This window comes from Amblyraja radiata, chromosome 1 (assembly GCF_010909765.2).
Source record: "Amblyraja radiata isolate CabotCenter1 chromosome 1, sAmbRad1.1.pri, whole genome shotgun sequence".
Taxonomy (NCBI): domain Eukaryota; kingdom Metazoa; phylum Chordata; class Chondrichthyes; order Rajiformes; family Rajidae; genus Amblyraja; species Amblyraja radiata.
In genome coordinates this window covers 72345634-72362566 of record NC_045956.1, presented here as the reverse complement: position 1 = coordinate 72362566, position 16933 = coordinate 72345634, and the positions used below count along the sequence as shown (strand labels likewise).

The following is a 16933-nucleotide window of genomic DNA, read 5'->3' as shown; positions in this document are numbered from 1 at the left end:
TTGGCCTTTGTGATTTGACACTAGTGTGTTAAGGAATGGATGAGATGGTGGGATAACATAAAACTAGTGTGAACGGGTGATTAATGGTCGGCGTGGACTCAGTGGCCCAAATTCAGCTGTGTCCTTGCTGCATCTCTAAACTAAACTAAAAAGTGGTATTACTTGGCAAGCATTCTCCTGAATTCCTACAGCATTGGTGCAAGGGGTTAAAACTCAAAACATGTAAACGGTCTACTTACATCGGCATAGTTTTTAATGGAACAATAAGGAAAAAGTAGTGAAAGGTTTGCAGTCAGATTAGGGTGCTGATTAGGGATAATACAAATAGTTTCTGGTTGATGTTAATTATCTGTTTGCTGAAGAATGTACAGTATTCCTTGATTTACTTGCTTTCCCAGAAAAAAACATCGTTAAGTGAAATGCAAGAGCAAAGTGTGCAGAAATGTAGTTTGGTATTTTGATACACGATATTCACATGTGCAAAGAGTGGAGAGCTATTAGATTTTGCAAAAAATAGCTTTATAAATCTAAGACACATTCATAAGAAACAATGACTAAAGCATGAAAATGGGTAAATTGCACATTCATAACTTGACGAAGTACGGAAAATGAAAAGGGATTCCTAAAATGTTTAATGGGGTTCCTTTCCGAAAGTTTGTTCAGATAGATAGATAGATAGATAGATAGATAGATAGATAGATAGATAGATAGATAGATAGATAGATAGATAGATAGATAGATAGATAGATACTTTATTAATCCCCTCGGGGAAATTTAGAAAAAAAAATTCTTGCCATTTGCAGCACACCAATAAAAGTAAGACACCACATTAAAAGAATTGACCATAAAACAAAAACATCGCCCCACAATGGTTCCCACTGTGAGGGAAGGCACAAAGTCCAGTCCTCTTCCTCTTGTTCACCCATGGTCGGGCCTATTGAGGCCTCCGCAGTCGCCGCTGTTCCGGCCCCCTCTCCGGATGATGGGACTTCGGCGTCGGGAGAACACTCTTCAGCTGCTTGGAGCGTCTGGAACGGCCGCTTGCTGCCAGAGACCGCGGCTCCCAAAGTCCACAGGCCGCGTTGGTAGGAGCTCCAACACTGGCGATCTCGGCGAGAGATCCCAGGCTCCGTGGTGTTCAAAGTCAGCGCCGTGGCGGCTGGAAGCTCCGCAATGACAGCTCCACAATGTTGGGAGTCAACGGTCGCATCGCCTGCTCCGCGATGTGGCGCCCCCGTGCTGCGCCGCCGCCGAAGCCGAAGTTCTGGCCGGTCCTGGCAGGAAACGCTGCTCCAGTCCTGGTGGTAGGCCGCGAGGAAGGGGCGAAGATACGGCCTTGAGAAAAGCCTTACCTCCGACCAGGTAGGGACTGAGAAAAATAGTTTCCCCCCCCCCCCCCCCCCCCCCCCCCCCACATAAAAAAGATTAGACCTCCAAACGAACTTTTAACATATTTAAAAGAAAAATGTTAAGGGTGAAAAGACGGACAGCCATACTCGACTGTGCCCCCCGGACCTAAATAACAATGGATGCATTTTGTTGGAATGAAATGAACTGATTGTGCATATATGAAGAGTAGTGACCACAATATGTTGTTGAAGATCCAAATGGAAAGAGAAAAATAAATAGTGAAGCTGGTTAGTTTGGGGATGATTTTAGGAAGATCTTGTAAGAAATCTCAAGAGCATAAGTTCTAGGAATAGAAATAGGCTATTCGGCCCATCAAGTCTACTCCACCATTCAATCATTGCTGATTTGTCTTTTCCTCTCAACCCCATTCTCCTGCCTTCTCCCCATAATCATTGACACCGTACTAATCAAGAATCTGTCTATCTCCACCTTAAAAATATCCATTGACTTGGCCTCCACAGTCATCTGTGCCAATGAATTCCACAGAATCACTACCCTCTGACTAAAGAAATTCTTTCTCATCTCATTTTTAAAGATACGTCCTTTTATTCTGAGGCTATCGCATAATAATGAAAACATTAACAAATGTATGTGATGAAATAAAAGCTGATTAAGGCAATGAGGGAAGAAGGAAGCATTTAAAATGATATCTGAGGATGTAATGAAATCAATCAAAGGAGTATTGTTAAAAGTAATTAATCCTTATCACAGAGGATTCACAATCAAAACTATAAATTAGATTATGCCGAAAATGGCAGAAATATTCAATAGGTTTTTCACCTCGGCATTTAATGGGTGAAATATTGGAATGGAAATTATCTGAAGGAGGTGAAAGATGGCTGAATGATATAATTGATTAAAAAAGTCTTTAGTTAGGCACCAGACACAAATATCATTATATCCTGTCTATTCCCGCCCAGATGCTGCCTGACCAGCTGAGTTCCTTAAACATTTATTGTTTTGCTAAATAGATCCTATTCTGATTGTATTGAGGGAGGAAATTGCCAACGCCCAAAAAAGGTATATTTCAGGCTTTTGCTTCATGTAGATGTCCTAAAGGGCCTGTCCCACGAGCATGCGACTGCATGTGACAAGCGCGACCTAACGTGGTCGCTTGAGCCGTACGGCCTCGCGGGGCCGGTCCCACTTCGATCGCCGGAGCCGTATGGAGTTGTGCGGAGCTGGTCCCGACATCGTGCGGGGCTCTGAAAAGCTGAAACTGTCCAAAAATTCCGTGCGGTAACGGCCTGCCGGCCCGCAGCCACAATGAGGCCGTATGCACCGCCTCGACGGATGTGCGCAGCGTCTCGACGCCGTACGTAGCGTCTTGACGGCGTACGCCTTCGCTTGAACTTCACGTCAACTCGTACGGGATCACTTGACCTCCGCGCGGCCCCCGCTTCCGGTTTGCTTGAGCTCGCCGCATGCAGTCGCATGCTCGTGGGACAGGCCCTTAAGGGGGGAGTGGAATCTAGTTCCCACTTTAAATCACTAGATTAACATTTTTTTTAAAGTTCGGTTAGTTTAATATTTACATTGGAGAAATTGATTTTCTGAATAAGAATACATTCTGTGTAAGAAGGAACTGCAGATGCTGGTTTAAACCGAAGATAGACACAAAAAGCTGGAGTAACTCAGGGGGACAGGCAGCATCTCTGGAGAGAAGGAATGGGTGACGTTTCGGGTTGAGACACTTCTTCAGACTTGTTAGGGATAAGGGAAACGAGAGATATAGACAGTGATGTAGAGAGATAAAGAACAATGAATGAAAGATATGCAAAAAAAGTAATGATAAGGGAAACGGGCCATTGTAAGCTGTTTGTAGGGTGAAAACGAGAAGCTGGTGCTACTTGGTTGGGGGAGGGATAGAGAGAGAGGGAATGCCGGGGCCACCTGAAATGAGAGAAATGAATATTCATACCACTGGGCTGTAAGCTGCTCAATCGAAACATGAGATGCAGTTCCTCCAATTCGCATTTAGCCTCACTCTGACGATGGAGGAGACCGAGGACAGAAAGGTCTGTGTAGGATTGGGAAGGAGAATCGTTATCCAGCAACTGGGAGTTCAGGTTGGTTCACGCAGGCTGAGCAAAGGTGTTCCGCGAAAGGATCTCCCAGTCTGCGTTTGGTCTTTGGTCTATGAGAGTTCACATCGTGAACAATGGATACAGTAGATGAGGTTGGAGGAGGTGCAAGTGAACCTCAGCCTAACCTGAAAGGACTGTCGGGGTGCCTGGACAGAGTCGAGGGAGAAGGTATGGCGACGGGTGTTGCATCTTCTGCAGTTGCCGGGGAAGATACCTGCCACATCTTGAACAACGGATTAATTATTCTGGGAACAGGGGTTCCCCTCTCCCATCATAGCCCTTGCACGTGACTCCTCGGTATCCCGCAGCTCCGCCCTTGCTCCCCCTCCCTCTAGTCCCAACAGAGACAGAGTCTCCCTAGTCCTTATCTTCCACGCCATCAGCTGTCGATCACAACACATAATCCTCCAAAATTTCCGCCACCTCTCACGCAATCCCATCACTAGCCACATTTTCCCATCTCCACCCCTTTCCACCTTCCGCAGCGACTGTTCTCTCCGCAACTCCCTGGTTAACTCATCCCTTTCCACCCAAACCACCCCCTCCCCAGGTACCTTCCCCAGCAACCGCAGAAGATGCCACATCTGTCACTCTACCTCCTCCCTCGACTCAGTCCAGGGACCCCGGCAGTCCTTTCAGGTTAGGCAGAGGTTAACTTGCACCTCCTCCAACATCATCTACTGTATACGTTGTTCAAGATGTGGACTCCTATACAGGGCTCGAAATTAGCGGTTGCCCGGGTGCCACTGACCACTCAAAGCACCGCCAGGCAACCTAAACACCGAGTCATTTTGCCCGGCTAGGCAACCAGATACTGGTTTGTACCGAAGACAGACACAAAAAACTGGAGTAACTCCGCGGGTCAGGCAGCATCTCTGGAGAAAAGGAACGCAACGTTTTGTGTCGGCGGTGGCGGCTGTATTGCGTGGGAAAGATACTAGGTGCGGAGTGAGGAAGGGTCGGAGCGAAGGACGGGCCCTGATAGCGGCCGCTGCTTGAAAGCCATTAGTGCATTTGCAAGCAGAGGCCCTTATTAGGGTGGGCGGGAGGAGGAGGTGATGGAGCCGCTGTCGCGGCCGCTGCTGCCGCTGTTCGGGGCCTGTCATTCGCTCCGATCCTTCTGAAGCAGCTGCACCAAAGATACTATAGCTATGGAATCTTTGAGCTGCACCGCTCGGCCCTGCACCTTGCTGTTGGCTGGCAGAGGAGGGAGGCGTCGGCGAGGAGTTGCCAACGGCCAAGGCAGCGGGGCGATGTTGTCCGAGGAGCGCTGAAACTCCTTCCTCCATAACTCGCCCCCTTCTCTCTCTCTCTCTCTCTCTCTCTCTCTCTCTCTCTCTTGTACGCCCCCTCCACCCCTTATCCTGGGACCCCCTCCTCTCCATCCTGCATTGATCCCCATTCCCGCCTCTATTCAGTCCTCACTGACATCCCCTGTGCTCCCCTCCCCATCTCCTCCCCCCCAATCTATTCATCCTGCGTTGATCACCCTATCCACCTTGCATTGATTCTCCTGCCACCCCCCCCCATCCATCATACACTGGTTCCCCAATTCACCCTGTACTTACCCCTTTCCCATCCATCCTGCACTTCTCCTCCATCCATCCAGTACTGATCCTCCATCCATCCTGTACTAATCCACGCATTCATCCCGTACTGACCCACCCTCCATTTACCCTGCACCTTCCCCTCATTCATCCTGTAGTGATCCCCCATTCATCCTGCACAGACCCTCCGATCCACACTGTACTGACCTCCCCCTCCCCATTCATCCTGCGCTGATCTCCCCCCCCCATCCATCCTGTACTGATCCTCCCATTCAAGAAGAATGGAGGGAACAGTCTGAAGAAGGGTCTCGACCCGAAACGTTGCCTATTTCCTTCGCTCCATAGATGCTGCCTCATCCGCTGAGTTTCTCCAGCACTTTTGTCAACCGCCATCCATCCCGTACTGAACCCCCCCCCCCCCCCATTCGACACCACTGACATCCCCCGTGCTCTCCCCGCACAATTTTACCTACTCCAACCAACACGTACTAATTCACCTGCCTCAATCCAACCATTCTGCACCGACTGCCTTCTAACCACCCCCCCCTCCCCCCCCGCCATCTATCCACCCCGCACTGATTCACACCCCCCTCCCTGACCCAAATGTCCTGGGAATGCCTTCAGAGCAAACATTGACTATGTATGACATTAACGGAATGCAATCAAATGTGTTTTAATTCCCAATGTTATTATTTGTTTTAATACATAAAGATGGATTAATTAAATTGTGAACACGTGAAACATTAAAACCGCAGTGTTCGATTGTCATTGCTGCCGTTGACACGTTATTACAGAATTCATTTTAACGGCAAATCAATGCTCTTAATATGGAGTATCAGTACTGTAGTTATTTAATGAGCAACATTCACAACTATACGTACGCATATATGTTACCATGGTCCAGGAATTATTGACACAGGTTGATTATACGCTGAATCATCCAACCACATTTTTGTTTGGAAGTGGAAAGAACTAATAGAAATTGCATTAATTGCAATGTGTAAAAAGAGTTGAGATACTGTCTTATTTTGCTGCATGTCATTGTGGGATACATCATGTCCTGATTGGTGAATATGTTTTAGTTTGTGACTTTATTTGAAGCAGAAATAATATGTGAGTGCTTCATTGAGTATAATTCCGACTGGTAACTACGCACTTCGTCCGAGCATATTATCGCACGCATCATGCAAGCCATCTTAAATGACCACCTAAACTGTCATTTGGCAATCTAAAAAGCTGCCAAGGTTGCCCGGCTGGCAACAGGGAAAAAAAGTTAAGCGAGAGCCCTGCTATACATCGGCGAGTCCAAACACAGACTGAGCGTTCGTTTCGCGGAGCACCTTCACTCAGCCCGCGTGAACCAACCTGATATTCCGGTTGCTGGACACTTTAAATCTCCTTTCCATTCCTACATGGGGGCGCTGCGAGTCAGCTGCGCTGCCAGCAGCGTGTTTGTTATTTTGACTTTTTGGGGGTTTTTTTTGGTGTGTTTAAATATTAGTTTTGGTGTGTTATGTGGGGAGGGAAAAGGGGGGAACAGCTGTTGGTCGCCTCCTCGATAGAGAGGTGACTTCTTCCATGTCTCCTCCCTCGCGGCCTAACAGCATGGATCGGAGCGGCCTTTCCCGGAGTCTGGCCGAGAGCTTCAGCAGCAGGCGCAGCGTGGACTTTTCCATCGCGGAGCGAGTGAACCCAGAGAGGAGTGCTCCGATCGCTGGCCTGGCGACTTTAGCATCATGAGGCTGTGGTCTGCAGAGCTTCTAGCCGCGGGCCTGGCGTGGACCTACCATCCGGAGTCTGGGATCCCTTGCTGGGGATTGCCGTAGAAGAGCTCCGACCGCCATCCTGCGGCCTGTAACATCCTGAAGCCGTGGTCTCTGGTAGGAAAGTTTCGATTCGGGCACTCCAAGCCACGGAGTGTATAAATCGTTCTTATATTCGGGAACATGGTTAATTTACTGGTGGCCTTAGTTCCCTGTCCTAACGGCCTTTGTTTTAGCCGGTGATTACAACTATTCCATTCCTCCCTCGCAAAGATGTGTGATTTCAATTTGAGCGCACTTGTTTGAATAGATGCAAGCGGCATGTCCAGCTTCTCTCCTGGGCGTGCAATACACTAAGCCGATGAAATGACACAACTGTCACACCAATGATAGACACAAAATGCTGGAGTAACTCAGCTGAAGAGGCAGCATCTCTGGAGAGACGGAATGGGTGGTGTTTCGGGTCGAGACCCTTCAGACGCACTCTGAAGAATGGTCTCGGCACAAAACGTCACCCATTCCTTCTCTCCAGAGATGCTGCCTGTTTTGTGCGCGGGAGCTTGGGTGCGTTCCGCAAACACTGAGATGGTAATAAATAAACCGTCTGTCCCCGCGGCTGGGGTGAATCACCCTGGTGTGGGTGTCAAAGACCGGGGGGGATCACCCTGGCGTGGAGGTTGGGGTCTGAAGGCGGCGCATCGCGATCAGTGACTGTGGGACGCTCCCGTGGGTGGAGAGAGAGAGAGCGGGGGAGGGGGGGGAGAGAAGGGAGAGAGAGAGAGGTGGGGAGAAAGAAGGGGGAGAAGGGAGCGTGGGGTTCATTTTCCCACACAAGCCATAGGTGACTGGACAATCTGAACCCAAACACCAAAGTGAAAGCGCCGAAGGTGTGCATTCCTCGGGACAGCCCCCACTCTCCCACGGCCACCCTCTGCGGGCTGCGGGTCGGGTGGAGCGGAGGTTTGGGACAATGTTCATGCCTTCACAGTGATGTGATGGACGCGGGGGTCTGGACCAATCGCTGGCAAGTCCCGTCCCCCGGCAACGTCAAGTCCGTTATTGGATTTTTCTGTTGAGCGGCAGTCGATCATTTGGCGTTTAGGCGCCGTCGCCTTTCGGGTAGGTGGCGTTTCGACTGAGTGGCCATTTGGTAAGTTTGCTTTAAGGCGACGCAGCCTTTCGGTTTGTTGGCGGTTAGGCGTCCCGGCCTTTTGGTTAGTTTGCATTTAGGCGTCCCATCCTTTCGGTTAGTAGGCGTTTTGTCTTCGGGCTCTTTCAGTTCATTGGCGTTTCGGCCTCGTTTCTATTCGGGTCTTTGTCTTCGGCTTCTTTGCTTCGGCCTCTTGTCTGTCGGCGCCACGTCCGGGTACCATAAAGTTCAGTCATCTTCCTCTTTGTTCACCCGTGGTCGGGGCCTTTGAGCCCTAAACATTTCCCGCTAGGGATGGCCAGATGTTCAGGCCCTCTCGCTGGCATGATCAGACCTCCGACGTCGGAACGGAAGAACACTCTCAGCGGCTTGGAGTTTCCGAATTGGCCGCTTCTTACCGGAGACCTCGGCTCCCGAAGTCCACAGGCCGAGCTGGGTGACCACCCCCGGCAGGGGCTCCCAGACCTCCGCGATGTTAGAGTCAGCGCCGTCTGCGGCTAGAAGCTCCACAAATCACAGCTCCAAATCAGCAGGCCCAACACTCCGGAACTCCATCACGGAAGGAATGGGTGACGTTTCGGGTCGAGACCCTTCTTCAGACTGGTTAGGGATAAGGGAAATGAGAGATATAGATGGTGATGTTCAGAGATGAAGAACAATGAATGAAAGATATGAAAAAGTAACGATGATAAAGGAAACAGGCCATTGTAAGCTGTTTATAAGGTGAAAATGAGAAGCTAGTGCGACTTGGGTGGGGGAGGGATAGAGAGAGAGGGAATGTGGGGCAACCTAACGTGAAATCAATCAATATGCATACCACTGGGTCATAAGCTGCCCAAGCGAAATATGAGATGCTTTTCCTCCAATTTGTGTTTAGCCTCAATCTGACAATGGAGGAGACCGAGGAGAGAAAGGTCTGTGTCAAAGTCAACTTTATTCGTCACATGCACCCGAAGGTGCAGTGAAATTAATTTGCCAGCAGCGATACACTTAAAAAGAACACACAATACACAATAGTCGGGTTCATGAACCTTCCGTAGTCGCCGCTACGGACGGCCTGATGTACAGGCCCTCTCGTCGTGAACTTTATTGCCTTCCCTCATAGTGGAGAAACATTGATTCTGCGGTGTGGGGATGTTTATGTTAAACTCTATCATGTATTGTGTTTTTTTTTTTGTTTTTTTAATTCGTATGGCTGTATGGTAATTCAAATCTCACTGTACCAATTGGTGCATGTGATAATAAATGTAACTTGAACTTGATACAAATATTCGTTCCAAGCAATGAATCTCTTTTACGTGAAGCAGGACCTCCTAATAATAGTCCTAAACTTGCCCTTTACCGGTCTAAATTTGTATCACAACTTGCTTCCTATATTAATTTCCTGCATTCGATCTATCCATAATGTTTGACAACTTTATGAGTTTTATATGAACAGGTTGTCTATCGAGGCCAAAATCTGGAAGGCTTCCTTCTTTCCTCATAACTCTTTATGAAGAAACATCTGGCTTTTGTTTCTTCCCTCCTTAGTAAAATGGATGAAATCCAGAACTTATTGGAGCTGCGGATTTTACCTGGTATATATTCTGTGGTGACATCTATTGGCGTGACAGTGCACTGTTAGGAAATAAATTGCAGTAATCCATTCAAAACAAAACCACATTTGAAACCCTAATGAAACATCGTGATTAAGACAATTTTCAATCAATAATCTATTTGCTCAGAATTTTATTTACAAATGATTCAGTTGACAGGTTCAATATTACATATTAACAGAATGTTACTTGGAAAGAATATTAACAATAGCACCAAAACAGGCTTCTTTACATGCACTTAATTTATTCAATTGTAAGCATTATGAACATGTGGCAACAACCCAACAAAGAGTTTTTGTTTTCCCCAGATTTTACCTGACCTGATAAGTGTTTCCAGCATTTTATTTTTGTTTTGGTGTTCTTACGCTTGTTTTTTAACATTTTAATCTTAAAGCCTGCAACTTCATAATGCATAATGTAAAGTGTGGTGGTGAATAAAACCGGATTTCATTGAAATATGCTAACAGTTAACCCTCAGAGGGAGAGATGAATAAATTAACCTGATGTTGGAGTTCCACACTATCAAACCAAAATATGAGCAAGTAAACAGCAGCAGAGAATATGAGTGTGTTTGTGGAGGGGATCTGGTTGGGCCTCCAGCAAGGAAGAAGTACTGGCCTTCAGACATTGATGTTTGATGGAGAGGTAGAGAGAGGGATTGTTCATTCATGGTGAAGATGAACTGGTTGGGACCATGAAATTGGAAACTTGAAATGGCCACTGGAAACTAACTTGTTTTTCTTTTTTTCTGACACAGGGTTCTAGATCTGAAATGTTAACCATTTCTCTTTCCCCAAATGTTACCTGACTACCTGGGTATTTTGGCATTTTTGTTTTTTAAGTTCAAGTGATATTCTTTATTCTTTATTTGTAATTAGGTCCAGTGGAATTCATAGAGCATTACTTGTGGTAAAGACTTCATTCCTTCATAGGTGTAAGGCACGTAGACTGTAATCGAAGATGAGGTGTTGGACACGCAGGAATACATGAGGAAAGGGAATGTTGTTCTGTTCCAGCCTGCCTAAATGTCTGTAATACTTGCATCACATTTATTTGAACTGAGGAGAATTTAAGCACATTTGGAACATTTCAACTACTTTTCAAACAATTTCACCAAAAGGAAGTATTTTATTGTTGGTAATGTCCTTCCAGTAGTTCTGTTATCATAGGATGGATCATCTGCTTGATTTTTTCAACTCCCAATATCTTTGACATGGGCATCTAAGTGAGGAATCAAATCACTTACACAGAGCAATATTCCAGCAGGACTCTTACAGCTAAAGTAAAACACCTCATTGTCCACCCCTGAGTTAACCACAGCAAAGGAGGTGGAAGGAAGCAAGTTGGTAGGGGTCCCCTTGCCAAGCATAACAACTTAGTAATTTTCAACAGAATCTGGAGCAATGCAGGTAGCTGGCGAGTATTAGATTAAAGGAAGATAAAGAAGTTGCACGATAATATTCATCCATGGGTTAATGTAGGTATCACTGCTGCCTCATAGCATAGGGGTATAATCTTAAAATCAAATGCAGAGGATCAAGGAGAGACAATTGGAAACGTATTCATCTAAAGAGTAAAGGGCCTGTCCCACGAGCATGCGACTGCATGCGGCAAGCGCGACCAAACCAGAAGCGGGGCCGCGCGGAGGTCGAGTGATCCTCGTACAGGGCCTGTCCCACCAGCATGCGACTGCATGCGGCGAGCGCGACCAAACAGGAAGCAGGTGCCGCGCGGAGGTCGAGTGATCCCGTACGAGTTGACGTGAAGTTCGAGCGAAGGCATACGCCGTCAAGATGCTGCGTACGGCATCGAGACACTGCGCACACCCATCGAGGCGGTGCGTACGGCCTCAATGCGGCTGCGGGCCGGCAGGCCGTTGCTGCGTGGAATTTGTGGACAGTGTCAGTTTTTCGGAGCCCCGCACGATGTCGGGACCAGCTCCGCACAATTCCATACGGCTCCGGCGATCGAAGTGGGACTGGCCCCGCGAGGCCGTACGGCTCAAGCGACCACATTAGGTCGCGCTTGCTGCATGCTCGTGGGACAGGCCCTTAACGAAGCATCACTCCCTGGCGAGCTCAATGCGTTTTACGCACGCTTTGATATGGAGAACACTCATGTGCCTTCCGGAGCCCACATTCGCCGTGATAGTATTTCAGTCACAGTCACAGAGGTCGACGTCAGAAGACCCTTCAGAGGGGTGAACCCTCGGAAAGCGCCTGGACCTGATGGTATATCCGGGCGTGTTTTTAAAAACCTGTGCTGACCAACTGGCTGGAGTCTTTACGGACATTTTCAACCTCTCACTTCTGAGGTCTGAGGTTCCCACCTGCTTTAAAAGGGCATCAATAATACCGGTGCCCAAGAAGAGCAAGGTGACGTGCCTCAGTGACTATCGACCAGTGGCAATAATGTCTGTGGTGATGAAGTGCTTTGAGAGGCTGATCATGGCGCAAATCATCTCCTACCTCGACAAAAATCTGGACCCACTGCAGTTCGCTTACCGCCACCACAGATCAACGGTGGAAGGTACACAAAAATGCTGGAGAAACTCAGCGGGTGCAGCAGCATCTATGGAGCGAAGGAAATAGTCAACGTTTCGGGCCAAAACCCTTCGAGATCAATGGTGGATGCGATCTCACTGGTTCTCCACTACACTCTGGACCACTTGGACAACAAAAACTCATGTCGGGCTGTTATTTATTGACTATAGCTTGGCATTTAATACCATTATCCCCTCCAAGGCGGTTACCAAGCTCTCATATCTGGGTCTCTGCGCCTTCTTCTGCAATTGGATCCTCGACTTCCTCATTCACAGACCACAGTCTGTCCGTATTGGTGGAAATATGTCATCCTCGATAACAATCAGCACGGGAGCACCACAAGGCTGCGTGTACAGCCCCCTGCTATACTCGCTCTATACTCATGACTGCGCAGCCGGACATAGTGCGAACTCCATCATCAAGTTCGCCGACGACACCACTGCTGTGGGACGTATCACTGATGGGGACGAGTCGGAGTATAGAAGAGAGATCGACCGATTGACCAAATGGTGCCAGCACAACAACCTAGCTCTCAACACCAGAAAAACCAAGGAACTGATTGTGGACTTCGGAAGGGGTAGGATGGGGACCCACAGTCCCGTTTATATCAACACGTCGATGGTGGAAAGGGTCAAGAGCTTCTGAGAAGATTACGGAGAGTCGGATTGTCAAGGAAGACTCTCTCTAACTTCTACAGGTGCACAGTCGAGAGCATACTGACCGGTTGCATCGTGGCTTGGTTCGGCAATTTGAGCGCCCTGGAGAGGAAAAGATTACAAAAAGTAGTAAACACTGCCCAGTCCATCATCGGCTCTGACCTTCCTTCCATCGAGGGGATTTATCGCAGTCGCTGCCTCAAAAAGGCTGGCAGTATCATCAAAGACCCACACCATCCTGGCCACACACTCATCTCCCTGCTACCCTCAGGTAGAAGGTACAGGAGCCTGAAGACTGCAACAACCAGGTTCAGGAATAGCTACTTCCCCACAGCCATCAGGCTATTAAACCTGGCTCGGACAAAACTCTGATTATTAATAACCACTTTCTGTTATTTGCACTTTACCAGTTTATTTATTCATGTGTGTATATATTTATATCATGGTATATGGACACATTTATCTGTTTTGTAGTAAATGCCTACTATTTTCTGTGTGCTTAAGCAAAGCAAGAATTTCATTGTCCTATACAGGGACACATGACAATAAACTCACTTGAACTTGAACTTGAACTTGAAATTCCAGGACGTGCATATTTCCGAAGATCTCTCCTGGTCCCAGAACACTGATGTAATTATAAAGAAAGCACATCAGCTTCTTCCCCACAGCCATCAGACTATTAAACACAACTTCAAACAAACTCTGAACTATAATAGCCGATTGCACTTTATCTGTTTATTGATGTGTATGTATATATATATATATATATATATATATATATATATATATATATTCTATGGTATATGGACACACTGATCTGATCTGTATTTATGACGCCAATATCCTGTTGTGCTGCAGAAATGCAAGAATTTCATTGTCCTATCTGGGAATAATGACAATAAACTATCTTGACTTGACTTGACAAGTATGGATGTTTCAGTAATGCTAATTGCAGTAAGTTCTAGCTCAATTAATTTTAAATCTGCCACCCTATTGATATAAAGCTAAGGCAGTATGATGGAATTAAGATACTGAACATACATGATTTCATGGAATAATGGAGCAAAGAAGGAGCCAAAGACTTTCCTCTTGTTTCTTATGTTCCCAGACTCACAGACTTCTTCATTGCTGGTACAGCAAGTGGCAGTAACAGGAGTGGGTGGAAAGAAGATATACTTCAAGTTCACACGTGGTAAACAGTAGATAGAAACAGATAAATACATCCTGATCGGAGAGGTAAGGCAGCAATGGGTGGGACTCTAGAAGAGTATCCTGGCCGTGATGTTAATGGTGGGGAAACCTCAATCATTCTTCACAATGATTCAATTTCCACTGCAACATCACTAGTAAGCAGGCTACCACCTTGTTTATCTGATGTATGAGTCAACTGCAAACACTTTTTCTTTTTAAAATTACAGGAGAAAATGCCGCAAACACCTACCCTTGCAGCCATGTTTAATAGCAGTGGTTACAGCCGGCATCTATACGTAACCAGAGAAGGTAATTGTGGAGGCTTGTTTCACCAAAACAACAACCTTGTGTCAGGGTCTCTGGAGGCACTGATCCAACACCTTGTACCAACAGCGGACTACTATCCTGATGTATGTATCATTTAATTATGGCTGTGGATGCCTCGTAGCTGAATTGTATTGCATTAGTAAATCACGGGAAAATCCATTGGGCTAATTGTTTGCCCTGGCACAATGACACAGAAATTATTTGTCGTCTGGCACTTATCAGAGCAGAGGATATGCAGGAACTAATGTACCAAGTGCATTTTGATCTCTGCTGTAAGCAGGGGAAAAAAATGTTCCTGGCATAATGGAGGGTGTAGTTGCTGATTTCAAAGCCAGGTCTTGGTAGATAATGTTTCCACATGTATAAACCTGAAGTACTGTATAAACAGATAGACATAGATAAAAGTTCTTACTTATGCCACATCATACCAGAACTCCTGCATTGAAATGCAACTTGCATGTACATCTTTAACTTGCCTACAAAGAAAGCAAAGGTAGACTAAAATGCTGGAGAAACTCAGCGGGTGGGGCAGCACCTATGAAGCAAAGGAAATAGGCAATGTTTCGGGTCGAGACCCTTCTTCAGAGAGCAAGGTTCATTGTACTGGGAAATTATAAAATTAGCTTCTGGCAAATATTAGACTTTTCTACCTGTTGCTTGATGTTTCCTGGCAGTTGATTAGATTTCATGTAAAAGCAAGAAACTGAGCTCTATTTACTCAGTATGCCTTTTATGTGTTTGGGCTGCAGGGGAGCTTTGGTGGGAAAATTGTAATGGGATTGTATGGAAAATAACGCAATTAAAATATCAAATAGAAGTTGTGGAGAGGAATGAAAAATTTGCTGCCTTTGAGACAAATTAAGAATTTATTCATTGGCTTTCTCTTGTGATCCAGCACATTTACAAACATTCACTAGCACAGAATGAAAACAGAGAATCAGTATTTTTGTATTATTAAAATATGTTAAGTACAAGCGTTTAAAGGCAAGTTTACACATGCAAGTTTCTGACATATTGCTATTTAAATTTTATTGTTAGTAATCTTCTTGGGTGCCTTTAACTACAATTGTTAACAACTATGATTTCTGAAAGAAATTGTACGGTTTTGTATGATGAATGACAATATTGGATCGTTTTCAGGATGTACATAATGAAAGATGTGAAAAATACTTCCATTCTAGGGAAATATTATATCTTGAGGGCATTATCATTTCTGATATTTGTTGTTGGTTTGATTCACTGCATTCAGGTTTTATTTAATTTTGTGGTGAATGTTAAAATCTCAAGAGGGTGCAATGGCACGCAAGTTAAATTTGCAAAGCAGATGAGGAAGGCTAACATCATCTCTAACTGGAAACACTGATCACTGTCTTTTAACATTCAATGACATTACAATGAACAAATCATGCTTACTTCGGGGTGCATTGGTTTTTGTAGAGGTCACTGTTGACCAGAGACAATCTAGCATGGTGTGAATTCTGTAACAATGGGAGCTGTATGAAGGCAGTTCTGGCAAATTACTCTTTTCAGCTCCCAAAACAACTTACACAACCTCTTGTTCAGAAATCAAGAGGTTGTTGGACCACATAATGACAGAGATCCAACATTACCCAAAAAGCACACCGTCATCCAGGACAAAACTGTTGATTGGATTGGCATCCCATTTAACCCAAGATGTTGATTGTGGATATTCACTCCTCCATCGATGCATCCTGTGTATTGTCCACAATGTGTATTGCAGCTTCTCACCGAGCAAACTATAACAAAACTCTTTCCGCCACCTCCAACGTGACCCCACCACTCGCCACATCTTCCCATCTCCCCCCATGTCTGCCTTCCGCAAAGACCGCTCCCTCCGCAACTCCCTCGTCAATTCTTCCCTTCCCTCCCGCACCACCCCCTCCCCGGGCACTTTCCGTTGCAACCGCAAGAAATGCAACACCTGTCCCTTCACCTCCCCCCTCGACTCCATTCAAGGACCCAAGCAGTCGTTCCAGGTGTGACAAAGGTTCACCTGTATCTCCTCCAACCTCATCTACTGCATCCGCTGCTCTAGATGTCAGCTGATTTACATCGGGGAGACTAAGCGTAGGTTGGGCGATCGTTTCGCCGAACACCTCCGCTCAGTCCGCAATAACCTACCTGAACTCCCGGTGGCTCAGCACTTCAACTCCCCCTCCCAATCCGACCTCTCTGTCCTGGGTCTCCTCCATTGCCAGAGTGAGCAACAGCGGAAATTGGAGGAACAGCACCTCATATTCCGTCTGGGGACCTTGCGTCCGGATGGCATTAACATTGAATTCTCCCAATTTTGCTAGCCCTTGCTGTCTCCTCCCCTTCCTTAACCCTCCAGCTGTCTCCTCCCACCCTCCCATCTGCCCGCCCTCGGGCTCCTCCTCCTCCTCCCCTTTTCCTTCCTTCTCCCCCCCCCCCCCACCCCCCATCAGTCTGAAGAAGGGTTTCGGCCCGAAACGTCGCCTATTTCCTTCGCTCCATAGATGCTGCTGCACCCGCTGAGTTTCCCCAGCAATTTTGTGTACCCTCTTAAAACCTGTGATTGTTGGCACTTAAAAACGTAAAGGCAGCAGTCAAATGAAAATGCATGCTCCTTAACATGCAACTCCAAGTCATGCACCAACCCAACTTGGAAATGTGTTGCCATTA

The 16933-nt window shown here is 46.6% G+C and overlaps 1 protein-coding gene across 2 annotated transcripts in view; it reads left to right on the top strand.

Annotated features, from left to right (window-relative positions):
* Positions 1 to 16933, top strand: part of rasgef1b (RasGEF domain family member 1B) — an 85154-nt gene that overhangs the window by 11579 nt on the left and 56642 nt on the right. Inside the window, exons 1-2 of one of the 2 annotated variants that reach the window (XM_033024067.1) lie at positions 13663 to 13943; positions 14170 to 14352. In XM_033024067.1, coding sequence (XP_032879958.1) covers positions 14176 to 14352 — 177 coding nt within the window. In that variant the 5' untranslated portion in view covers positions 13663 to 13943; positions 14170 to 14175. Of the gene's footprint in view, positions 1 to 13662; positions 13944 to 14169; positions 14353 to 16933 lie in introns of those variants that run through there. The other variant, XM_033024059.1, reaches the window with a different exon arrangement.